Source organism: Amblyomma americanum, chromosome 11 (genome assembly GCF_052857255.1).
Source record: "Amblyomma americanum isolate KBUSLIRL-KWMA chromosome 11, ASM5285725v1, whole genome shotgun sequence".
NCBI lineage: Eukaryota > Metazoa > Arthropoda > Arachnida > Ixodida > Ixodidae > Amblyomma > Amblyomma americanum.
Genome location: NC_135507.1, coordinates 30,531,437 through 30,557,739, shown reverse-complemented (window position 1 = coordinate 30,557,739; position 26,303 = coordinate 30,531,437). Strand labels below are relative to the sequence as shown.

The 26,303-nt window shown below is 47.5% G+C and overlaps 1 protein-coding gene and 1 non-coding gene across 2 annotated transcripts; both read right to left on the bottom strand.

Annotated features, from left to right (window-relative positions):
- Positions 1 to 1,015: 1,015 nt before the first annotated feature.
- On the bottom strand, positions 1,016 to 24,855 carry LOC144111317 (adenosine deaminase-like). The gene is made up of 9 exons (XM_077644578.1): positions 24,740 to 24,855; positions 20,567 to 20,668; positions 14,830 to 14,891; positions 12,470 to 12,592; positions 8,133 to 8,392; positions 6,834 to 7,003; positions 5,995 to 6,239; positions 3,667 to 3,793; positions 1,016 to 1,757 (listed from the first exon to the last, which is right to left on the bottom strand). The coding sequence occupies exons 2-9, from the start codon at positions 20,585 to 20,587 to the stop codon at positions 1,656 to 1,658; spliced, it is 1,110 nt and encodes a 369-aa protein (XP_077500704.1). The 5' UTR covers positions 20,588 to 20,668; positions 24,740 to 24,855; the 3' UTR covers positions 1,016 to 1,655.
- On the bottom strand, positions 23,525 to 23,596 carry TRNAS-ACU (transfer RNA serine (anticodon ACU)). The gene has a single exon. It is a non-coding gene; the product is annotated as a tRNA-Ser (tRNA).
- Positions 24,856 to 26,303: the final 1,448 nt, after the last annotated feature.

The following is a 26,303-nucleotide window of genomic DNA, read 5'->3' as shown; positions in this document are numbered from 1 at the left end:
GCGGCGACCACAAACATGGCAGACGTCGCGCTTGCTGCTAGCTTCCCTTGCGAATGGCGTCAAGCGAGACCCTCCTTTATAATTACTCACTTCTCTGTCTGGAAAAAATGGCTGTAGTTTAACTCTAATTAAACCTGGAGTTACGCGATAGCTACATCTGGCCGAGTGGAACTAGCTCAGTCAAACTGCAAAGCCAGTCTTTCGCCGCTCCGTTTCGATGGCCGTTCCTTCTTCATCTTCATCCCACTTGACACGGCGCAGGCGCACAGCTGTTTATTGCAGCTGTTGCGCGCCGCATCGCCGGTAGCAGCAGCTGCTCCACATCACGTGACCAACAGCCGCACCACGTGATCAACCCACGTGACCAATGGCGCTGCCAGGGATCTCAAGTGGTGCCACGCTGAAGGTTCGAAGAGGTGGCGTAGTGTAGCTATCGCTACAAAAAGTGTGAGTTTGTTTCAAGTGGAAAGGAAGCACCCAAGTACCCCTGAAGGGACATCTTGGTTGTGCGAGGGTATGACGAGTCGTGACACTACAGTATGTTGATCTCAGTGAAGGGAGTTTGAGCCATTCACGCATGCTGCAGACCTTCCATATGTAGTGTTAGTCAAGAATAGTTGGAAACTTGGGCCACATGTGAAGCTCCAGTCATATGGAGGTGACGACTGTTGTACTCATTCTTCAGGAGCTGTGTAGTGTCAGCAGTACCTTAAGAGTCCCACAACGCTCCTCTAATACAGATCCTATAACCTCAATACTTCTGATAGGGACTGTACCTGAGATTGTTTTTTGTCCTTTTCACTCTGTTCATCGCTTCCTTCAACAAGTAGCTCAAATATTTCCACTAAGAATGAGATAATTACTGCTCCTTTTCTCGCCTCGTAACCTAACCAGTTATGCGGGCAAGAACTTACGAAATTTTACATTGCAGTTCGTACGTTGCATGAAACAGCATATGTAGCAAGCTGTTTATATTTCTTATTCCAGGTATTCATGAAAAAGAAAGGAAAGTGATGAAAGGTTGGTCGGCTGCAATTACAGCTTTAATCGACATGTGGTAAGACAGTGGCACTGTGAAGAAAGGGACAAACTGGATGACTCATATACAGTGGCACTGTGCAGAAAGTGACAAACTTTATGACTTATATGCCTTGTCTTTTTTTTACTCTCGTGAAATATTGGAGACACACCGCGTGCCCGTTTGTCATACTTTAGGAAATCCGTCACTTCGGCTTTTCCTGAAAAGCCGCTTTGGATTAGATTTTCCGAAGTTTTCGGTCAACGACTCTAAGCACCGATAATCGTTAATGTCAGGAAACAGTCATATTAATACTGGGGACAAGCATGAAAGCACTGAATCCGTTTTCAGACGTCGATATTAGTGCAAAAACCTGATAACTGTTTTATCTGGCACTATTGTCACGCCGCTTAATTGCACCTAAAGTTATTGCACAGTAATGTCAAACAATTTCACTAAATCCTTATAAAGAGTTGTTCTGATGCTGAGTCGAAGCTGACCGTGGCATGGAGTAGACTAGACAATTAATTTATGCAGCCGCTTGGTGCCGCACACACAGCGATGACACTAGTGACCAATAATCTGAACACTTCCTATGTTATAAATTTCGTTTTTTTTTTTGAAGCAGAGAAAAATTTCACGCGGCTGTCGTCTCTGCATTGGTGAGCCGGTCATACTTCTGCTGGAGTTCCCATTTTTCATCCGCAGGTAAGAAACAGGCGGATATGGCCGACTGGTTCTGTTGGCACAAGAAAAGAACCGAATATACAAAATTTGAAGGGAAGAAAAAGTGAAGCTCTCAGGCCTTCTTTGCACATGGGTATGAAATAAAAAAAATCCATTCAACAAAACAGTTCATAAGCGCTAGTAGTCGTATGCCGCGAGCAATTGTTTCCCATTTAGATCATATTTCGCTTTATTCTTTTTTCATCTTTTCGTGGTACCGTAGAGAATCGAAATAATCGTCGCGTCATCGTAAGGCGTTAGCTAGCACTTGAGTGATGATCCCTGAGGAAACCACTAGTCACCTGTTAAATTTTAATCTGTGTAGTAGTGGTATTATAGTTGTTTATTATATAATAAATTTAAGAATTAGAAGGAGCTGGCAGCGGCAATTCGCTTTTTCTACACGGCCGCTTTGCGCATGTGCCTCTGCTCCTGCAGCTCCACTGGTTGAAAACAAACCACTAGCTCCTACTGCGCATGCGCAGTTCATTTTTGTGAAGGGTGCATGCGACAGATGGCAGGAGCTGTCAAGCACACACACAAACGCCACTTGGCCGAAACCAATTATTATTAGAAGCAGCTGGCTCCTCGTGGAACCAGATGGCGCCTGCGTCTTCCACATGCGCTTTTTATTCAACCAGTAGCACACTGCCTTAAGCAACGGAGCTATAGCCAGCGGAAAAGGGACAGAGAGATGATAGGTAGCGAAAGTACAGCTTGGAGCAATAGCGAGAAAGAACAGGCAATAGCTGTAAACACAATTTGCGCTGTACTTGCGTAGTTCAATTACGTTTTTGAAGGCAGTTTTCATAATATTGGCTGAAAAATATAGTTAGACCTATTTGGAGCATGAGTCCCAGCGGTCAACGGATGCAACGTGATACTTCAAGCGCACGTCCTTGAATATATTGGACGCCATGGCTGGCATAAAGCGGAAGTAATTAATTGGTGGTCATTGGGAAAGCTATTTGTCCAGCAGTAGGTTCGTGCTGCTGATGAGGCTGAACTGAGCAGATGATGATGATGGCGATGGTGCTTGTGGGCAGTGTTTTTATTCGGCAGCGCTACGTGTAATGGCAATGATGGGTTGCGCGGCACGCCATCAAAACGAGGCGAGACTGTTCATTATCGACCTCAAACGCTCTTACAACTCAAAAGTAGCATAAAAAAAGGACGTAACAGTGAATTAGACTGTCGAAGTTCTTGACTACAGTGGGTGAAACGAACCCAGTAGAGCCCGGCTCCGCTTCCTAGCTGGAGTTTTTTCAGGTTCGCTTGTGCCTGCTGTTACGCGATCGGAAGAACATCGCCATCTTATATTTTTATTCAGTCACCCCAAGAGCGCAAGTCATCGCCGTCTTCATGATACCACCCCTCAGGGTTTACTCGCTGACACCTCCTAGCTTGTCTCGGGTGAATCAAGTTTTCATGAACAAGCTTTGTGCTATTGTTGCTTACACATCCCACATTCTTCACGAATGGCTCGCGCCTCATCGCCCACTGTGGTCATCGCTAATTACACATGACCGCAGATTATTCAAATACCCTTGCTACTACCTTAATTATAAGCCAGAAATATTTCAGCTAATATGGCACTGCACATTTGATTGAGGCAGGGACGCCTTGGCTAGCAAATATGTCACAACCGCGGGACAACGATGGGACTACCAGACCACCACAGCGGGGGGATTAGAGATAAGAGTACCTGCCTTCTATGTGGGTGGTTTCGGGTGGAAGGTGCTGGGTTCGTAGGTGGGAGGTGCATTTTAGCGGTGGATGCCCGGAGGTGCGTTTTTACTGGTGGGTGTTTGGCTGTGGGGTTTGCGGACGGCACCGCTGAAGCCACATTTTTGAGGAAGGCGGCAAGAACAACTCCGTGCTTCCTTCTCAAGACGCAAGTACGACAATAGCAGCTCACTCACGCATCGCAACAGGTCGTCCGGAGTTAGGCCGAAGCTGAGCCCCAGCTGGTACTCGTCCTTGAGGGTGGTGTGAGTCATCACGGGGTCGTCGATGCTGAGCGAGAAGCTCGCCCCGTCACGCTGTAGCCTGCGGTAGACAATGGTCTGACGTCACGCTGGGCACTCTATCCGTTCGGAAGGTGAGTGCAATACTCCGATGTACCGCTTAAGAACAGAAGCGGCAAATTGTTCTGAATGAAGACCCTCCAACAATGGTGCCGAGGGCCAATAGGTCAGTGACGGTTGATGATGATGGCTGACCAAGTCGTGGTCAACCGCCTTGCACCTTAGAGACCAGTTAGCAGGTGCACGCCGATGGATCAAGCATCTTCGATTGCTCTCCTCTATTCATTCACTTTTGTTCACCCTGTGCAGTTAGGCTGGAATGAAACGCGAACATCGCCTGTGAACAGCAAACATTTTACCTTCGTTCTTTCAGCTGCGGTAAACGACTAGCCTGATTCTTGTTTCGGGTTAAAAAGTCTATCGAAGTATATATTCATAAGTTGGGTGTAAATTAATGTATCGCTGCGAAATGAAAAAAAAGAAGGCATATTCAAGAGTACCCGGGTTCGAACCCGACCGCAGCGGCCGCGTGGCGATGGAGGCGAAACGCAAAGGCGCCCGGGTGCTCTGCGATGTCCGTGTACGTTAAAGATCCTGAGGTGGTCGAAATTATTCCGGAGCCCTCCATTATACGGCACCGCTTTCCTCCTTTATTCTCTCAGCCCCTCCTTTATTCCTACCCTTACGGCGCGGTTCAGGTGTCTGCCGAGATGTGAGAAAGATACTCCCCCATTTCCTTTCTCCTAAAAGCAATTTTCAATCTTTTTTTCGTCATATGCGTTTTCGCGTTTCATTCCGGCTACTCTGTTCATATCCATTGGCCTTTGACGTCTTAACGAAATGTGTAAGCCGGTTATTATTATTTCAGGCCGAACTTTCAGGTCGAGCGAAGTGGAGGACAGATAAAGTATACGGACAAATTGCTGGCCTACAGGTCCTGCTATTCCTGCCAAATATATTATTAGCGCTGCAGGAACGTATTTACCCGATAGCAGCTTTCTATGCCGAATAAATTTAGTAGGCTCTATTTTGCGTTTTCAAAAACTATTACGTGGAGCGCATGCTCACGCGCACGCATGTCCAACGTGGAAAGCGCCATTTCCCAAAATACACCGATGACTCAGCAAGCGTTCGGATACCACCGCATTAAAAGCAGGTGCCTTTAGTTGCTATCACACGCAAGGGCGGCACCTGGTGGCACTTTGTACAAACTCACCGACGCACATGGAGGGTGGAAGAGCACGGAGGCCTAATGGAGCGCGCGGCGTACGGCACCTAAGCACTCCCGATCTCGGTGGCCGCCATGAGAGAAAGAGACTTACCTCTCCACTCAACAGATGTCGCCAGCATTTCAGGGCACGTAAGCGCACGCGGACGTCAATAGGGGCAGTGGAGGGGGACCGGGACCGGGCCAATAATTATATATTGCGAAACTGCATTCACCGCTCTCCCTCCATTCGTTCTCCGAACAAAGCGCAAAAAATTGACGGGTCGTTTACCCATCTGGAAGGGTGTGAAGTGCAGATACCATTCGGAGCGTGGGGTAACCCTAGCCAGGGGTGCCTCTGCCGAAAATATTGGAGTAGCCGGGTGTTGTAATCAATGCCGAAAACTATTATTAACTATTATTAACTTATTAACTATAGTTATTAACTGTTGTTAATAACTATGTCGGCACTGCCTTGTAGAGGTTGTCTGGGCCATGTGAAGCTGTAATTCACACCTTTTAACCCAGATATCCTTCCAAACTTCTGGTAAAATAAAACGAAATGAATGAAGAGTGGACGTTGGGGTGGGTGTACGAAGTGGGCTGGTAGGGGAGTAGGGCAGGCGTGAGTCGCGGGTGCAACCGTGCGTCGTGGACGGCTATGCACGGTACAAGGCTGGCATACGGCGTGACATACTTAGACAGGGAGAGAGGAAGGCGTGTAAGAAGGGACAATTGCAGCTCGTCTCGTACAACATTGTGTTCGGACCAATAAGTTATTAGCACTAAACCAATCAGTACGGTGCGTTGTCATGACGGCGTGCTGGACGTCACTACATTCTCATCAATCGGCGTGTGTGTTACACAGACGCCACATAAACGAGAAACGTGATTTATAACAGCTATCGCTGTAAAAGGCGTTGTGCGCATCTTTACCGCTTTCAAGCCCCCCCCCCCCCCCCCCCCCCCCCCTTTTTTTTATGCGTTGCCCGTAAATGGGCTTTATGTCAACGTACCTGAGTACCGGGTGCTCGGCGGCGTTCCGGTCGACTGCGCCGGTGAGTATGCTGCTGGAGAGGCAGCACTCGAAGTGCACCCTGGCGGCCAGTGCCCGCTCGTAGGCCTGGCCTCCGTGCACGACGACCCGGTAGCCGTGGCCGATGCGCTCGGCTCGCAGCTCGCGCACGGCACGCAGAACGGTGGCCGGCGGACCAGCCTCTCCCGCGTGCGCCGTCCGGTGAACGCCGCAATCAGCAGCACGCTGCGTCAGGCGAGAGATCGAAGCCAGAAAGTGAGAAGAAAAAGGAAGAAAATAGATAACAGGGAGACCAATTCCATTGTGTGTTAGCAGCTGTCGACGACTTCCCTGTAGCCAATGGGAATGCTCCGGTCTGCTCATGTAACTTGTTAATTTTGTTAACTAGATTCCTCAAGGGTTTCATGTTGAGAGTACATGAAAGAGTGGGCGTTACAGGGCAAATAAATACAATAACTCTCCAGCCAATGGGAATGCTACGGTGTGATGACCGTATGCAGCACCGTAATAACCCTCCAGCCAATGGGAACGCTTCGGTCTGATGACCGTATACAGCGCCGTACCACCATGGACACCAAGCATGCAATACTACAGCCGAACCTCGTTATAACGAAACACTTTATAACGAAATAATGGATATAACGAAGGATTGACGATTAAGCTTCGAATCTCGGTCAACACTGGAAGAGATTCAACGGTACTCAACTTGCGGCATAATGCAGAGTGTCGCAGAGAAATGTAATTGGTTCTCGGCCTCACTCTTTGAGCCAAACCATCGTGACACGAGGACGGCAACACAAAAGCCATGCGCATGCGCACCTGAAACGTTTGGACGATGATGGGGTCGGTGACCTCCTCGCCGTACTCTCCTGTTGACGAAGGTGCGTCCGAGCCGTCGCGCCTCAGCGCAACAGCGCCGCAGACGTCGATGCCGACCACGCCTCGGCCGCAGTACTCACGGCACAGATCAAGGACCTCCGGCGACCACTCTGTAAGACAGCACGTCTTCAACTCGCCAGTACCACGATGGCAAACTGGCCAGGATTAAGTCTGTACTGTTCGACGAATGCCTATACCGGTGGTCTAGCTACGTCAAGTCACATGGCAACCACGGCGATGCTATTCGGTAAAACCTCCTGAGTTTACCATTGTATCTGAGCTTCAACCGTCCTAGACTGTGTGTTTCCGTTGGCATCCACCACTCTGCCAGTCTAATCATTTGTTCCGCTTATTACATGTGCTGTTCTAGTCAATTTCCTTGTTTTGGTGTCAGCTAGGTGTTCAGTCGGCAACTGCACACATGACTTAATGTGAAATGAAAACTAACACAGACACGCGCACCAGAACGATGTAAAAAGCGTCCGAATAAGTTTTTAAACAAGTGGTGTTACAATAACTACAGTATTACGGAGATGTTCAAAAGATGAAAGATCTTCTGGTATTTGTTTTCCTGTTGATTCCTTAGCTCAACTTCAGGCCTCTCGGTTTAATGCTATAACTATTTCATTCCTACAACTCTTCGATCTAATGGCGCTGCCACGTTGACAGGTGCAAAAATAAGTGCAGCAGCTCAACTTCAGGGTACAATGAGTGATCAAAGCCAGCTGATGGCTTCACGAATGACAGCCCATGATATGTAAATGACATGTCATGGCTCGTCATGTTTGCCTTCGCTGGAGGGTGGAGTCTAGAACAGAATGGTCATGGATGCCCGTGCCTGCACCGGCAGCTTTGTACGTTGTATAAAGTTGTCCGTCATTTTTTTTCTGCGGAATGGAGCATGCGGATGGAGGACGACACCGGCGATGTGAAACTGTGGGAACCTGGCTATAACAGCTAGCGCTGCAAAAAGAATAAAAAAATCGCCGACGCGCTATGATTTTCGCGCGCGTCTACAAAACGGCCCTTCCATTAAGCATCAGCACGAAGATTCATGTCATGGTTTTTTATGTGCACGTTAGCACCGACAAACCGAAGTCTTCAAGGAGCACTGATGACCAATCCACATAATTTTTGTTCTCAATAAAAAAATGACATATGGTTCTTTTTGGGTATATGTTCTTGTTAGGCAGAAAAAAAAACGCATTAATTTCTGGGAAAGTTGGAAGTGGTGCCGACCAGGTGTTCCTCGTAGGCAGGTGAGGATAAGCCTGAGCTTTATGCCGGTCTCGTCCTCAGCCCGGCGCAGACCCCGAAGCGCGGCGTCCACCACGTCCCTGGCAGTGGTCGCCGTGGCCGGCGAACCCTGCAATGGCAGCACAGTGCTGGACGCGGCCAGCAGCTGTGGCGGAATCCGCATCTCGCTGTAGATCACGCCTTCCGAGGCCTGGTCCAGGCCGGCTTCGTAGCCCACGCGCTCCAGGGCATCCCGATCGCCCCTGCGGTTGCCGGGACGAGAGCAACGGGCACGAGTTAGTGGTCAGTGCAGTCGGGTGCAGTATTAGTGGGAACAAAGTTCGGGCATTCATTTATTGATTACTGCATAAGTGTGTGCGACGAGCGCAGTTTTAATTCGAAACCATTCCGGATTTCTGAGGCTAAACCACACCACTATTCACTTTCAAATGGTGTTCACGGAGCCCTTTTCCGGCCTTGATGTCATGAGTTGGAATCTAGAGGCAGAGAAGGAAATATTGTACGATTAAACCCAGTCTTTTCCGCATGAAATGCCTCGTTTGCAGCATAACAAGCATCAATATCGTCACAAAAAGTAAAGGGACCAATTTTTACTGAGAACAAATATCGCCTGCAGCTGTCCTTAGTGTCCAGGCACTGAGCCTGCTGTTTTCTCGTCGCACAAGCAAAGCTCGCTAGGTTACTAAATCATGTGAATTGCTCCAGATATTTCGCTGTGCGTAGGAGCTTGTTTCTTCCTATAGCGAAAGAAGATGGGCCATTCCACGCGAAAGACGACGCACCAGATTGTTGACATTTTAGATTTGGCTTAGAAAATTCATATAAGCTAAGACAAGTTCCAATAGAAGTAGGGAAGCCTTCTTTTGAAGCTAAACAATTTTTTTCTCTCCAAATATCATGCTCCAAAGTGTACGAAATCGCCTTAATCTGGGCATTGGTACAAAGTTACTGTTCAGGAACCGCTCCATGCCAAAAAAGTTTGTTTCCACATATCTGGTGTTAAGATGCCCTGTCGCGGCGCGGAAAATAAACCATGGATGACGCCTTTTTGGTTCAAAAATAGAAGCGCTTGACTGGCGAAATATTTAAGGATTGCCGAAATTTTCGAAGTAAACTTATTCTGCGACAGAACTTTTTTTGCACTGTCGTCTGAAACCTTGCTTATAGCGCTGTTTGCGCTGAAGTTGAACATTGCCGTTGCGTTGTGCTTTAATTGCAAAAATCTCGATTTCTGGGAAAACGGCTTTACTGGGGGCCAGAAAATGCTATGTGGGCAACGGCACACAAGAGAGCAAAAATTGCGAAATGGTCAACCCGCTCAGTTAGTGTCACATATCGAAAAATTGGAAAAGTACTTTATTGTCGTTCGTCATTCTGCATTACGTCGTCTTCCCCACTGCAGTGCAACAGAGAGAGAGAGGGAGAGAGAAAAACTTTATTTTCTCCATTAAGTGTTTAGCGTTCGGTCTTCGTCTGCATCGCTGCCGACTCTTGACCTTCAAAGCAGGGTTGGGCCCCTAGTTCAGGGCTCCACTGAGTCGCGCTGCTTCGCTTGCGTGCTGAACCATTGCCCTTTGGGCGGCGAGCTCGCAGCTGGTGAGCCGGCTCTCCCACTGCTCCGCACTCGGGGTTTTGTGTTAGTGGAACGTGTAGTTTCGCTTACGCTCCCAGGTTGTATAATAAATAGTGGGGGTTGCCCCGCACCACGGGCATGTGTTCCTATACTGTGTAGGATACATCTTGCGAAGCATATGTAGGTTAAAGAATGTTCCCGTTTGCAGCCTCCGCCAACTAGCTGCTTCTTGTTGTGTTGTGCAACAGACCACACAGATGACGCCTTTTAGTCTTGTCCATGGCAGGAAGGCCACACGACCACCATCGACCTCATGCTACCCATGTTACTGAACAAGGTAACCTCGACGTTGCCGCCTGTCTACAGCGCGCTGTAGAAACGCGGCGCCTGCACTATCACCGCATTAAAGACCAACAGCGCACCGACGCCCGACGCCACAACCTACGCAGACACCACGTGGAATACAAGCTGGATGATGGTGCATGAGTGTGGACGCCCATGCGCCGCCGCAGACTGAGTGTAAAGCTTCTGCGCCACTACATCTCTCGTACATGTTTATTCGTTGGCTTGAAGAGCTTGACTACGCAAAGGCCCCGACGGAGCGATAGAATCACGGCGGCGCCGCGCACGCCCAAAAGTTGTACATGTTGTGCGCCTAAAGCCTTATTATGCGCGCTAATGGACACTGTGTTTGCATTTGGGATAGAGTTTTTGCACTCTCAGTGTTGGTTTTCGCCCACTCATCATTGTGGGGCATCGGGTGGATGGTGCTTTAAAGAGAGAACGGGGGGGGGGGCGGGGGGGGCGGGGGGGGGGGGGGGCAAGGCGCGACCAGATTTATCTCGGATGATCGCACCCACACGGAACCGATTCTGCGTTGTTCCAGACTGCTGTGGTTTCTTCGCACGCCGCGTCTCGAAAGTTCGTTGTCAGCTTTAAACTGAGCACGGCCGAGAGCGGCGCGCACTTTGTTGGACGGCCCCCTAGCACTCTTATCGCTTTCGTCGCCGCCGAGTCATGCAGTTCATCGTGGGCGCGGGCTTCTTTCGTAAGCCCCTTTCGCTGTCTTCTCGACTGCGGGACTGCCGTCACCAATATGCCACTTTAGTACTACATACGTGCTGCACTCGCGCGAGTCGGGAGCGCAGTTGCCGACCGTCTACAGTGGGGGTGTAACCGATACGGAGCACCCAGCAGTGGACGTGGCCGAACTGCTGCGAGGAGCCAGACGACGCCTGGACTGCCATTCCGCGCTGTAGGATCTCGGGACTGCACCTCGACTGACAGCAGTAAGTCAAGCTCTGCGTACTCTCAGGTGGCGAGGAAGGAAAACTAAACAGCCACTGCTATCAGTAGTATCACTCCACGTGTCACGTCAAGAGCGTTTAAGATAGTATTTTCTTGTTTCACTCGAGCTCATTCTTATCGTCCGCCGTGCCGACCGGCAGGGTACCGAAGACAAGGGGGGCGGGGTCGTGATTTGGCGTCTCGTGAGCAATTGGCACAATTCAGGAAGAAAAAAATCGGATAGGCTTAGCATCACTTATTACCGAGGCCCCGAGGTCAGCGCAACCGGCGCCTGCTGACCGTTTCAGTGGCAGCATGTAGTACTTACCAGATACGAATGAAACGCGAACAAGAGAGTCACCATATCACTTCCTGAAGAGGAGGCACAACTGCGGTTAATTAATGCTAATAAAGGACAGTCATTGGCCCTTCGAAGGGAAATTACCCTCTGCTAGTATTAAGGTTACACAGCTGAGAGCTTGAAATTTTGGGATTCGTGGTTTGTCATGTTCGTGTTTCATTTGTTGCTGATGGTAGTACAGCTCGCGACCCTTGCCGCTGCTTAATTGACCTGGAAAACACCCTGCCCTTACTAGTCATGCTAGGGCGCTGACTGCAGCTAGATTGTGGTGTTCTATAGCTTCGCAGTGTGTTAGTGTAGTGCGGGACGGCACTCCACGGATGCCCGTGGTGGCCATTAAGTTCTTGCTGGTTGCTGTCTTACTGAGGCGGTGCGCAATAGCAGGTGCGCCCGATAAAAAGGAGACTGTGGTTGAGACGCACTGTTAGACACAATTTGGTCGCACTTTTGGCTTTGACTTTTTGAGGATTAGTCGGGCTTTTTCAGTAGTTACTTTAGAATGTACTTCTCGTTGTTTTTTTAAGAATGAATTAACGCTTTCTTCGATGGTGTAATGAGGCTTTACAGAGCTGTCAAAGGTCACTTCGTGTTTAAATTGGCCTTTTTGTCAATCTAAAGATTCGATTGAACAGCAATTAACATTAAAATGATCGTTAATTCCTAGTAAAACACTTATAGCTGTGCTTGCAGAAGGAAATGGTATCGCCAGCAAAAAAAAAAAGTGTTAGATATTGATTTATGAAACCGTTAGAAAAAAAAATCGTGTGAAAGTGGATTTCTGAATGCTGGTTTCTCATTTTATCTCTGCATTGTTGCGCTGGGCTGGTGCAATACAGTGCGGGGCATCACGTGATATGCGTGCTGACGACAGCGATGGAACGGCCGCTTAACCGTCGCGGTAGCCAGAACATACTTTTTTCGTGACGCTTATGCGTGGTTTCGAGCGTTTTTACATGAAATGGGGAAAGCGTAACCAAGTATACCTAAGTTGGTGATAACAGGGAAAAGCGTTACGTTACAAGATGACGTTTGGCGATGAGGTCGAGCCTCCCAGTCTACAGAGGCGTGTAAGGTAGCGGTGCAGTATGTGCTACTCACAGGATGGTCCTGATGAAGTTGGGAACTTCCTTGAGATAACTGTCCAGGCTGCTGCATTGCTTAGGCTTCGTTTTATCCCGGACATCCTTGACGCTTGTATAGCCAAGGTCCAGGCCTTTTGCCCTGCGTGAACGCGTTGGATTTCTGACTGACTGCAATCAATCAATCAATCAATCAATCAATCAATCAATAAACAAATACAACAATAAATCAATACATAAATATATGTCAGTCAATATAGGTTGTCAGTCGAAGTACAAAGCGTTTTAGTATTGCAGTTCGCTTACTCCGAGCTCTTAACTCTGTTGAAACGCAACATCCTGACTTTTAAACCCAGCGAACAATTTTTAGAAAAATCGGGCCAAACAGTTTCTGATAATAGGTATAGCTTAAATGTTTTCTGTCGAACTTTGACGATTGCAATCCTATTTTAATTCGATCAGCTTATGTGAATGGCTTCACTGCACATCGAGTTCGTAAAGAGTGTTTGAGGTTCGACCCTAAAAAAAAGTACCTAGCCCGACGTAGTCATAATTGAGTAATATACAGGGTGTCCCAGCTAACTTTAGCCAAGCTTTAAAAATATTCCGCGGCAGTCTAAGACGACGCGACCAACTGCATGTTGCTGGCTATTATATTTAGCAACTCGCACTGTTTTTGTATCGCGACTAATTGAATAATTAGTCGAGATTAATTAACCAGCTTCGGAAGCAATGAAGATAGGCGAAAAAGTACAATGATAAACTTGTAGAAAGGTCCGCGAAACGTCCGATTGAACAGTTTCTAACTTTCCATCTATTACGTATCGGCTTTTTTTTTTTTTGGCTCCCTGCAGATGCCCCCGAAATACAAAAAAAAAAATACCACATGACATGCTCGCTTGCGCGCTGAGCTTCCAGTGCTCTCAAACGTTCCGTGTAGGAACGAACAGCTCATTTAGCCCGGAGTGCTGCCGCCTAAAGGGTGACAGGGCTGCGGCGCGGGCGCTGGCTGCGCGATTTACGCGAGCGCAAGCGATAAGGACTGTGCTTGTCGCTATCAAGGGCCCCAAGGGAAGCATACCGCTGGCCTATATCGCACAGTCAGCTGCTGCGTCGCTGCCCTGTCACATTTTAAGCGGCAGCACACCGGGCTAAATGATCTGTTCGTTCCTGCACGGAACGTTTGAGAACACATGCAATCGCCGCGCGCGAGCGGGCGTGTCACGTGGTATTTTTTTATTTCGCGGGCATCGGCAGTGTGCGAAGAAAGACTAATAGATAATGGATAGAAAGTTAGAAAATGTTCATTTGGACGTTTCGCGGACCGCTCTACAACTTTCTTATTGGACTTTTTCGCCTATCTTCCTTGCTTGTGAAGTTGGTTGATTAATCTCCACTAATTATGCAATTAAGCACAATACAAAAATAGTATGACTTGTTACATACAATAGCCAGCAGCATGCATTTGGTCGGTGTATTTTTAAGCCCTGGATAAGTTAGCTGCGACGCCCTGTATACTTCCTCATGGTAACAGAACTCTGCTTTAACTTGGCCATGCATTTCAGTTGCGAAAATTTTTTACATATGGGGAATTGAACGGATGTTTAAGGAAAGTACTTGCAAGGGTGGGCAGTTGGGTGGAGAAATGCTGTAAATTAAGGTGGTGATGTGCGCGGTTATGCTTTTAGAAACAAGTTAAAGAAAAATTCTGGACAAGAGCGTCTTTGAACGGGAAAGATTTTATAAACATAATTTTTGATATATTGTCAGCTTTCACGATAACAATCAATACATCCGCAGATCTCCCGTAGACGGGGTTGCATTTTTTTGCTATTAACGTTTTGGCTATCGTCAAAAGCGTTCCTCGTTGGTTTTCTTTGGCAGTCTTAACTGCCCCGTGCGAGCGATGGAAAAGCATCAAAAGAAAATATTGCTACATGTCGAAAGAATGAAGAACTACCTCTAATATTTCCAGAACAATACTCGCAATTTTCCATATTCAAACTTTTTGTACACGAATGTTGGTCATGCTCCTCTGCAAGCTTAGCACATACTCTATAGCTTGTCTTCCAGAGAATGAAATTTTATTTCCTGCAGCAAAACTGCTCCTTTTTTGTTTGTTGGGTGGCAGTCACGCAATCTGGAACCGTTTGCACTGAGTTCCCGTTTGTGACAAGTTTCACAACGTGCTGTGTTTTGCGAGACCCCCAGACGCAGAGAGCATTCATCTCATCAGCTGCGCAATGGACGCGCCTGCGCCAGTTAACATTTAATTTTCCTGTCCCGCTGCCCTAGAGGAAAATTAAAAAGTATGCGTTAGCGCACGTTAAACCATCGTGCTTCCCCCCCCCCCCCCCCCCGTCCTGCATGACACTCAACTGGGTCAGCTCCCAGATGGTCTCGTGACGCATGTACGTGTCCAGATGGCTGTGCAGCTGGATCTGAAAGCACGAAAAACAAAAAGAAACATTGTCTATAGGAAATAATGATGCGGCATCCCGATGACAAATGCGGACCAATAAATGCACCGAACAAGGAGCTAATGGGAAAAGTTGGGCGGGCCAGTCGGATTTTATACGAATAGAGCGCGAAACGAACAGGAACATGAGGCAACAAACAGCACAAGCCAGGCGCGGTGCTCGCAACTAAGAATTTTGTTGAAGAGAACACAAATATATACACAGAAGAAACCACTAAAGCGGGGAAAAAAATTATGCAGAAGAAAAAGTAAGCCACGTGCTTCTGCTGCAGGATCTCTATGCTAGTTTCATTATCATCATCATCAGCGTAAAACTGTCCCCTGCAGGACTAAGGCCTCTCTCTTGTCCTTGTTCTGTGCCAGCTGCTGCCACCTTATTCCTGCAAACTACTGGCACACTATACTCGTATAAACCATTAGAAATAATGATTGGCAATCATACGATGTTATCATCAGACAAACCACGGGCTTGAATTTGTTTTCACCGTTGTTCTTTCTCGTTCTGCGACCACGTGTGCGTCTGCCTGGAAGGAGAATGTGGGTGGAACAAATAAGGCCGGTACGTGGAGGGCTTGTTGGTGGATGGATGGGTGATGGGTGAAGCTTCAGACCACGGACCATGCCGTTTTGAGAAATGGTACAGTTCTACTGCTAGCGCAGTGAAAGAGCTGCCTCGGCGTCGTGATACTAATCGTTGGTGTGCTGTGCGCATATAGTGCAAGCATGGTACAAATGGTAGAGGTGCTTTGTACGTGCCTAGCAGGTGAGAAACGATTGACAGTGACGCCATTAATTGGTGTGCCTCCATTGAGGGCCATATGTCACTTCCTTCTTGAGATCCATCGGTGAATAAAGAGCGTTTAGAGTGTAAAAGAAAAACTGCCGGAGACCAACAAAGTATATACAGTTGAACCTGGTAATAACGAAGTTGAATGGGTCCGGCGATTGCTTCGTTATATCCGTAGTTTCGTTATAGCCAGTTTTGAGAGCTTTCAAAGAAAATCGTCACTCCTTCGTAGTACATCCATTATTTCATTATAAACCTTTTCGATATAACGATAGTTTGTTCGCTCAGCGTGTGGGGATGTCAACGACCCAGTTTCCATCGCGCGAATTGAGTCGAACATTATTATTTTATGGAATTTTCACATTGCCCTCACTCAAATAGGCGTCTAATGACGTTTAATCGGGACTGTACAAAAATCGTGTCATTTTTTTCTGTCTTGCGAAATATGGTAACGCGACACTTGACAGTCTGCTTGCCGCGCCGTAGTGGAGGCGTGTACAAGGCGTGCAAACCTGCCTCGCCACGCTTCATAGATTTTCGAGCCTACGTGGGCATCGGTGCTGCAGCTGGTTGAATGCGACGTCACGCTGAAGCCGCACGCTGGCGCTGACCGTTATCGAAACTGATAAGAAAAATGGCTTGTGAATAATTCGTTGTACTTCATTATGGCTAATTTATTGTGATGATTACTACGTTAGGGGGGATCTTCCACGGCAAAAATACCTACAAGCAAACACATTAAGTCCATGCTAATTTTATGGGTTTTTTAAATCGCCGTGTGCGGTTCCTGTACACGTAACGGTCGAAACTCTCTTCTTGGTGCCACTGAGGATCTAATCTTTGTGCCATCACCTGTTAACGTTATTACCTGTCTGTCTCGTAAAAGCTCTGATCAGGTCGCACGACATTATTGTCGTCTCTCTTTAAATTCAGTACTATGTTTATTTACCACCCGGGCACCCCGGCGTTACTTACAGGCTGAAACAAGGGGAGCAGACCTATAATTGCGATCGAACGAATGGAAACATGTTTGCAGCGCTTGAACTGACACAGAGCAAGAAATAGATACAAAAAGACCTTTTGTGCGGACCATGCCGACGTCAACTTCACGGAAAACATCTGTGAAGAGAACCTGGGTTACACTGAGACGGCTTTTCTCAATTACGGTCTCAAAGCAACCGTTCACGCAATCGCTTCCGAGTGCCCTCCTCAACCACGAATTCAGTCACTAGATTGCTGATATCTGCAGAACTGAGGGTATCGTTGATATGCTCGTGTTTGGAATACTTATATCCACTGTGCGAGTTTCCAAAACTGCGACTGTGCTGTACCAAACTTGCTATTCTGGCTTTGTTTTCCCGTTTTCGCCAGCGAGCGTTTGTGCAACAAAGTTTCCAGTGGAAAGACACAACAGAGATGTTTCTGTCGTCATAACAGATTTTATGTCGTCTTTTTGACCAGAAACTTGCAGTAACTGAAATTGTGGTAACAGCAACAGAATTATGGGTAGTTACTAGAAAAGTACTGCAGACTACAGAACGTTACTACAGAAAAAGAACAAGAGTACTACATAAAAATACTACAAAACAGGAAAATCTTTCGCTACGATGAAACTTAAAAAGAAACATCGTAGTATTTTGGACACAGTTATGTCGTTTTTTTCGCCTGGGTCATAGTTTCATGTACAAAATCCTTAAATCCTGGCACGTATACCTGAAAGGGTGTAAGGCATTCATGGCTCTCTATTATTATTATTATTAGTTATACACGAGGGTTCGGTCCCGGCCGCGGCGGTCGAATTTTGATGGAGGCGAAATTCTAGAGGCCCGTGTACTGTGCGATGTCAGTGCACGTTAAAAGGCCTCAGGTGGCCGAAATTTCCGGAGCCCTCCAATACGGCGTCCCTCATAGCCTGAGATGCTTTGGGACGTTAAACCCCCATAAACCAAACCTATTATACCTCAAATGCCCCTTGGGGGTATTACATGAGAGGCATTACCTGCTATTCAAAATAAATGCCGGCGATAGCTGCTTATGTCTCTGCCCCGTTCATAAAAATAAATGAGTCAATAACACCTAATAAATCGATTTGTGATGAATAATAAGTGGGCAGGTTCCGGTTGAAGACTTCGCACAGACACCGGCGCCCCCCAGGACACTTCTCTTTCATGGCCCTCCCAATTCTGTCACGTTAATAAAAACTATTCAGAACAAATACTACGTGCATAAGGTCTGCTTCAATGCACAGCGGTGTGCACTGCAAACCTCCGGAGTTTCAACTGCGTTACCCTCGTCTCCTTTATCTTAAAAATGCAGTGCAGTTAGAACCGTCTAATGGCCGACGAGGTGCATGATACCGTCTCATGCCTGCTGGCGAGTCTCCTACTACGACTCTTCTCTACCCGAGAATCTGCAGTACATATCTGTACCAAGTCATTTGACGCAACGGCTTTAAATGTACTTTGGGTTAACGGCTGCTGACCCCGTTTAAACGTCGCAGAATCTGCTGATATTGCGTCCTTCACAGACACTCGTGCAACACGGCAAATGTAACGGAGCATCGACGAGGCACCCCAAAACTGTAATGCATGAAACCGCTAAACAAATAAGGGCGCCGCTGAAGCATTTGCACGTTCGCGTTGCCTTTCACAGGTGTCATGCGCTCAATACACAGGAAAGAAAACATCTAGGTGGGGTAGACTGGCTTCCGTTGTGATGGTTGTTCATATCAACGCGACAAGAATGCGTGGACCCCAATGAGCACTGTGCATTTTCACCCTGTTCATTGTCCAAACAGCGAGTTTCCATGTCAAGTAAGCGAAAATACAATTGAAAAGTTTGGTCCCCAGAAAAATAGTTTTAACGGGGCCGGACTGTATGCTGCACAATACCAGCCTCTTGACTGGGGTTGCCATTTCTTGATGTATGCTTTTACCATTCCGAATTATGACGTGCGGGCGGAGTCATGGCCATGCCGATCACAGGACGGCGGCCCCATAACTTCAGTCGTATAACGGGGTATGCCTGCTTATGTAAGGCATGAGTCGCTTCAGTGCGCCAGCTGTTTTTTCTATGCATTATGGGAGAAAGCTCCAGCGGTATCGAAGAGGTAGAGAGTCTGGCTTCGAACAAAAGGTCACGTCATTCGACTCCCTTCGCGCCTGTACTTATTCTTTTTTTTTATTTTAGAGGGGGCGGCTGCTATTCATGCATAGAGTGCGGTATTCCACCCGGTTCACTTAGTTGTATCCTAGTACAGGCAATTGCTGAAAAATAAGTGAGACACGAGGTAAGCGCCTACTCCCCAAAATGAATTACTGCAGCTCCTTCACTTCTAATGGTGTAGCTGGGGACATGTGGTTGGAGCTAAGCCTACTCCGGAACGGGCAGAAAAGAGTTGATCTGTATCTTGCCCTGACAACTTAGGAGAGAAGAGAAATGTGTTTTTGTACAGCGTTCGCTCTTAGCGAGTCGGCGGCGTCGGCACCGTCCGCAGCACACATTGTAAAGAAGACCGATAAAGACCAAGCGCCAGCTGCGCTTCTTCATCACTGATCGCCTGCGCACATGTTTCATGCTTGGACTGTCGACACCCACTGATCTTTCGTGCCCGATCTGCATTTGCTGCTCTGTCTGCTTGTCGGCTCTTCCCCGTCAAAAAACTTGGGGCCTTCTTACCACAGTTTCAAAGAATAAAATGCGATAACATCTGGAGGTTGGCCACCCCAAATATTCCAAAAGGGCCTATTCCAAGTAGGCTCAGAACAAAATATAGACTAAGGTAGATATTGACGATTAGTGGGTTGATTACAGTGGAATAGTAGATTGGGTTAATATAATCTCATATGATAACCCAATGAAAGGCACTCGAGTATTTTATCCCTCAGATTTTCAAACTTTGCGGTGCTGATGACGTCACAGCCCTATTGACGAACCAGGTAATTTCATTATGGAAAAACCGGGTGGTCTTTGCAAGATGACAACCTAAGTGCAACAGCATTAATTAATCCTGTCTTCAAAGGAAAATATTGTTTTTTGAACGTTAGCTCTTCTCTGCTGGTTCTTCAGATTCACGCCGTTGTCGTCGGCGCCGTCCGCAGCGCACTCCATGGCTGCGCACGCGCCTGTAACCGCACTGCGTGCTTATGTTTTGACGGGAGCACCGGCGGCGGTGGCTCGCTCGGCGAACATGGATGCACGTCAAGACACTGCGGAAGGGACATGATGTAAAAGTCGATGCGTGTTGGAGTATGTGCACTCGAATATCACAAGAAATTGGTTTGGTTTATAGGGTGTAACGTCCCAAAGCGACTCAGGCTATGAGAGACGCCGTATAGTGGAGGGCTCCGGAAATTTTGACCACCTGGGGTTCTTTAACGTGCCCTGACATCGCACAGTACACGGGCCTCTGGAATTTCCCCTCCATCGAAGTTCGCCCGCCGTGACCTTGATCGAACCCGCATCTTTCAGTCAGCAGCCGAACACCATAACCACTGAGCCACCGCGGCGGCTGTATCTGAGAAGAGCCGAGCAGTCTAAACCAAAACTTTATGAGAATAGATAGTTCTCTCACCACAGCTAACGATCGGACGTTCGCGTTACACACTCGTAACCATCCTGGGAGGGTCGACTACGAATCCGAGGATGGCTTCAGCTCCGGTCATCCAGCACCTCGCCACCACCAACACTCTACACCTGTCCCATGCCTTCGCCCACTGCTTTAACCCCGTGCTGTGCCTTTCTTAGGCTTGATCAAACGAGAACACATGTTTCGTTTAAAAGAAATACGTTAGAAATCATTGCACCTCGGATAAAGCGTTAGAAAAGAACATTAAAAGTGAATCGCATACCTTGTAGCGTGGAAGAGACATCTCTCACCCTCCGTAGCAAAAGCTGCAGCCCGTTATCCGCCGTCTGCTCGCCGCAGCCGCATTTGTCGGGCTCCGGCAGGGCTGCACGCACCGATGAGCGACGAGTCAAAAATATCTTTCCTGTTTTGCCATGGATTGTTCGTCGTTGAGCGAAACATCATCGGGTCGTGCCCTCACTCGCGGTCGTCACGCTGCCGCCTGTTTCGTGCGCTGATTTGTGCGCTCTCAGGAACACTTGCAAACAAAGTGAAAATAATAAAAAATAAAGAAACACAGAAACAGGGCGCCTGCAGGCATGTCACATCGCCCACTGTTGCTGTTGTTCATCCTGCTTCTCGAAGTTTTGGAGCGAAAGCACTATTGGTCTCGTAGCGTGGAAAACTGCAGTGCGTGGTGAAGCCTCAGAAGTCAATCACGTGATGCGGGAAGTGGCGAGAAATAAACTAGACTTTGAATAAGGGTGAGCTTGGCAAATCTGGGGAAATAAAATTAATGTTGGCGCGTTTCTGGGTTGCGAACCGATGGCGGCGCTTTTTTTTTCTTTATTGCCGACTTCAGCAGGTCATTTACAAACCAATACACGCGAACAACAGAACATAGATGCTAAAACTACGTCACCCGCACTTGGGGTTACGTGAACGCATTAAAATTCGCGCATGTATAACAACGCCTCTATTCTCGGAAGCCACTCAGGAACTGGGTCTTGTATCTTGTGGCCTTCAATAACTCTTCCAACAGATTCACGAAAATCATCTCTTATCGGCCTCGCGTCAATGTCCGCATGTCTGACTACCATCCTGGATTGCCAAATACTGTGTAGGACCAATATCATGATCATGTCGAAAGGAACCCCGTCTTCATTGTAAACATACAAAAATCTGATTCCGAAAGCATCCACCTGTAAGTCTTTTTTAATCGTGGGTTGTAGACTGTCTCAAAAGAAAAAGACTTCCCAACAATCTAAGAAGACGTGTTCAATCGTTTCCGGCTTTCGGCATATAAAACAATGATTTCCCCAAGGTGCAAAAAAAAAAACCTTCTCTTCTAGAAACTTCTTGACAGCGCGAACAGGTCAGCTTCGCTGGCCACTGCACGACGGCACTATATATGCTATAGCCGCAGCCGATCACGCCCCGTGTTAAACTGCAACACACTATCGCTGTGCATAGCACGTCGTCGTCTTCATCAACTTCCATCGCTGCGCAAGTCACAAAATGAAAGCAAATGAGCTTTCAATCGCGTTTTCGGGACGTGGCGTTGGTGTCCACTTGCAAAAACCTGCTTTCGCACAGTATTTCGTAGTTAGCAATTCAAACTGCCAGCAGTTTTTTTCGTGTGTGTGGCCATTACACAGGACTTCGGAGCGGCGCTCTAGTTCGCTTGTGCTCCCACGTAGAGCACTTGAAACTAAGGGCTGCATTTTTTTCTCTAACAAAAAAAGAAAGATACAAGATGATAGCGCAGGTTCAATGCGAAAACCTCCTCTTCTGTGCACTGTCGCGTCAGACCACTGAACTAAGGCGCGACATTTTTTTAAAAATTTAGAATAAGGTATTTGTTACAGCAAAATAATGTGCTACATTTAGTACACGAACTACACAAAACTTTAAAATCTGTTAGGAAGCGGCGCCACGGACACTTCAGAAAACGCCAAGGAAACAGGGCCCTATAAGACGGGCTAAGTTTAGCACGTAGCCAAGATTGAGACCCGCTCCGATTTAAAGTATACAGGGTGATACACTTGCTTAAGATGAACATTCATCTGGCAGAAATGAGATTCACAGTGGCGCTCCATCATTTAGCTTTCTCAACCTGTGCAGTCCAATCAGAAATGTATCAAGGTGTGCATCAACATATCACTCAGTAGTGAGGCATCTATAGTATGAGAAGTCAAATGAATTCGCTACTTCAGTGTCCCCTGGAAGACATACCAGAACAGATGTGCGTCTTCACAATTGATGCAGCAGTTTTCAGGTGTTTCTCGAACGTCGCAGAGACGGCAATTTACCGACAACGCAAAAGTGCCCTTTTTTTGAAGCCATGTCTTCACGAGCAATGTGGCCTTATGTATCAGGGCTTCCTTATGCCGCAACAAGGGGAAAATCTTGACTATGTCGAGACGTATTCGTGGATGTGGACGCTTTTGCCTACACCCCTATAGCGAGATGGAGTAAGCCCAATTTGAAAGTGTCAGTTTTGTACATTTTTAGACCTTAGTTCGACGAATACAGCATTGAGCAATGAAAAGCCCGGTCCCTGTTATATTTGAAGCCGCTGGCCTATAAAGCTACTGGAGCTGTAGATTATTCGAAAATCGTGTTTTTGTCACCGAAAAATGGCTGTAAAGTTCCGTCGTTTCCTTGGACGACCGTTGTTTAAACTTTGAATGGTTTTGGAACAAATTATAGACGAGGCACCGAGACGCCGCTTACTACAACGGTCGCCTAGAACATAAATCCCCTAGAGATCACCTAGAACATAAATCCTGCCTTTAAACCCAATCCGTTAATAGTACGAGACTTCTATTCAATCAGCATATGCCGCGAGGCTTAGCAATGTTATAGCTATAGCCCAAGCAGCACAGGTAATCGGCCCAATATTGGAATAGATTGGCAAAGCTGGCCGTACAAAAGGGACAGTGTGAAACCATTACTTTTCGATATTGGGCGTCTTACGTGTGCTGCTTGGGAAGCAGCTGCTAATAATATAATAATTGGTTTTGGGGGAAAGGAAATGGCGCAGTATCTGTGTCATATATCGTTGGACACCTGAACCGCGCCGTATGGGAAGAGGGAAAGGAGGGAGTGAAAGAAGAAAGGAAGAAAGTGGTGCCGTAGTGGAGGGCTCTGGGATAATTTCAACCACCTGAGGATCTTTAACGTGCACTGACATCGCACAGCACACGGGCGCCTTAGCGTTTTTCCTCCATAACGCAGCCGCCGCGGCCGGGTTCGAACCCGGAAACTCCGGATCAGTAGTCGAGCGCCCTAACCACTGAGCCACCGCGGCGGGTATTTAGCAGGTGCTCCAGATGATAACGTTGCGCGAGGTGAACAATCATGAAGCAAAACGCCCTTTTGCAAGGAATCTGCATTACTGCATACTAATTAGCTTGGCTGGACGCAGCGTAGTCTACATGTCACAAAGTCATTAAACTTCCCTGCATTTCCTTTTGATGTATATTGACTTGAATAACCGCACCTTTTTATTTTTCATCTAATTATTTCACTGTGCTCTTTTCTGCACCCTTCTATCTCCGCCTTTCTCTCCCAAATCTCCTCCCTGACGCAAAGTAGACCCCGCCGCGGTGGCTCAGTGGTTAGGGCGCTCGACTACTGATCCGGAGTTCCCGGGTTCGAACCCGACCGCGGCGGCTGCGTTTCTATGGAGGCAAAACGCTAAGGCACCCGTGTGCTGTGCGATGTCAGTGCACGTTAAGGATCCCCAGGTGGTCGAAATTATTCCGGAGCCTTCCACTATGGCACCTCTCTCTTCATTTCTTCTTTCACTCCCTCCTTTACCCTTCCCTCACGGCGCGGTTCAGGTGTCCAACGATATATGAGACAGATACTGCGCCATTTCCTTTCCCTCCAAAACCAACCAAAGTAGACGTCAGTGATGTTTCTACACAGGCTAAGTTCTCTGCATTTGTTTAAAAAGCTTCTCTCTCTCTCTCTCTCTTTCTCTCTATTGCCCGACCGCTCTCTTTATTGCACAGTGGTAGTGTGATGGGCGGTCCCTCCGATCGGCAACTCGCGCTAGTGTATGCAGTCTCTCAAAGACAGCACGGCCGCAGGACGTTTCCGGTAAGCATTGAGTTCGTTGACTCATGAGTCAGCTGGAACGTAGCTGTATAGCGCTGTGCGCCGCACATGCCTGAAACAAAGGACAGATAATTTTCTATTCATTTTTTAAAGATATGGCGCTCATATAGTCAGGCCACCGAGTCAATGCACTACCTGTCTGCATTTTCCTCTCAACCACCGCGGCGGGCCCAGTGGCTGAGTCCGAGTAGCTGTTGAAATGCCAGGGGGAAAAAGGGATTTACTGCAACTGAAACTGCATTTCAGTGGAGGCAATAGCGAATAGGTTACGTACAAAGAATTGTTCGTACACATATACGCACACGCGCATCGAAGTCGCTACATTTACCTTTGCAGTGGCCACGACGAGCAGGTATAACACGCTGTCGACTCGACCGAGCGTCGGCTGTGTTTTCGAGCTGCTTTGCTTGTGTGTACTTGCGCGATGCTCGCGTCATATCTTTGACCCTCTCACCGACGACTATCACTTTACAGCGACCATTGAGCGATGGTACCTGTGACGTCAGCTTGCAGACAGAAACAAGCATGCTGTTTTCACTCCGCCATGCAGCACATGACACAAGTCAAATGATCGCTTCTGTTTATATTGTACAGCGTTCCAATAACTAAATAAACAGGGGACTCCTTTTTCGCTGCCTGTGACTGCGTGTTGTGTCTGACAGTGCCCACACTTTTCGCTAACATACGCGATAGCGCAAGTGTCCCGTAAATTTGTCTCCTGGGAAGGAGGAGGAATAGAATTAAAGGCAGGGAGGTTAACCAGAAAAAAAAAAAATTGGCGGTGGTTTAGCTTTGGTTATACCTGGAGCGACGCGATAGCTACAGCTGGCCGAGTGGAACTTGGTCACGTGACCAACCACGTGACGAACCACGTGATAAGCCACGGTACCGGCAGGTGCTCCGCACCACGTGACAGCATGGCGGCGCCACCACTGCTATGGCTCCGCCACGCCGAAAGCTCGAAATGCTACCGTATTGTAGCTATCGCTACAATACGGGGGGGGGGGGGGGCGGGGAAGGGGATAAAAATATGAAGGAGAAAAGAGAGTAGCAGGAGATTGAAGTCACTAAGCAAAGTCAGCAAGCGTTCAGTAAAGTCACAGCTTACTGTGCAGGCCAGGAGTTCTCAAGAAGCGGAGCAGTGTCTTGGAGGTCTCCTGGCAAAGTGTAAGGGGAAACACTGGATGTCGTCGGTCAGTTGCTTTTGTCCAGGGGAACCACCATCGGTAACCACAAAGCCCTCAAAGTGTGTACATAATGAACGCAAAGAGCTCCCTGAAAGCTGACACAGTCGGTACTGTGGCAACATTGAAGAGCTTTTTAGAGAAGCTTATAGATTCGATTTTCTTGTCCTGTTGATAGAGGCTTCAGCTCATACAGACTGACGAGATCTCTGGCCGCGTGCCTTGACAACTTCACATAATCGATACAAACATGACAAGATCAATGGCTCAATGGGCAACAATTTGCGAGCACAAGTGCTTGAAATCCAACTTGTATGTTTAAGCAAAGAAACATTACCTATACTTTGTACTTGTACTTCGTTTTATAAGGTGTGTACCGTTCGTGTTTTATGTTATGTTGGACTGTACATCGTCGTACCATGTGGTTGCTATGAATTGGTGAAAAGGAGTAGCCGGAGCCGCTGTGTAGCACCAACCTCTCCTTTACTGTTCATGTAAATAAAAATAAGAAACATTAAACATTAAAAAGTATACCGGGTGTTTCACCTAAGACTTCGCCCAAGTTTAAAATATAGGATTTTTGAGTCAGATGAGCGCTTTTTTCGCCTAGCATTGTGAGCGGTGTAGAACATCAGAATAAAACTAAGACGTGCTAACTAACAGGCTGGTTAACGAATATTGAGTAGCTAACTATTTATCTATTACTGT

Coding starts and splice junctions, on each gene's coding strand:
- LOC144111317 (XM_077644578.1), bottom strand. CDS start 20,587: ATGTCTCTTCCACGCTACAAG. Junction 7,004..8,132: donor CTGCCTACGAGGAACACCTG/GTCGGCACCACT, acceptor GCTGTCTTACAG/AGTGGTCGCCGGAGGTCCTT. Junction 6,240..6,833: donor TCATCGTCCAAACGTTTCAG/GTGCGCATGCGC, acceptor CGCCTGACGCAG/CGTGCTGCTGATTGCGGCGT.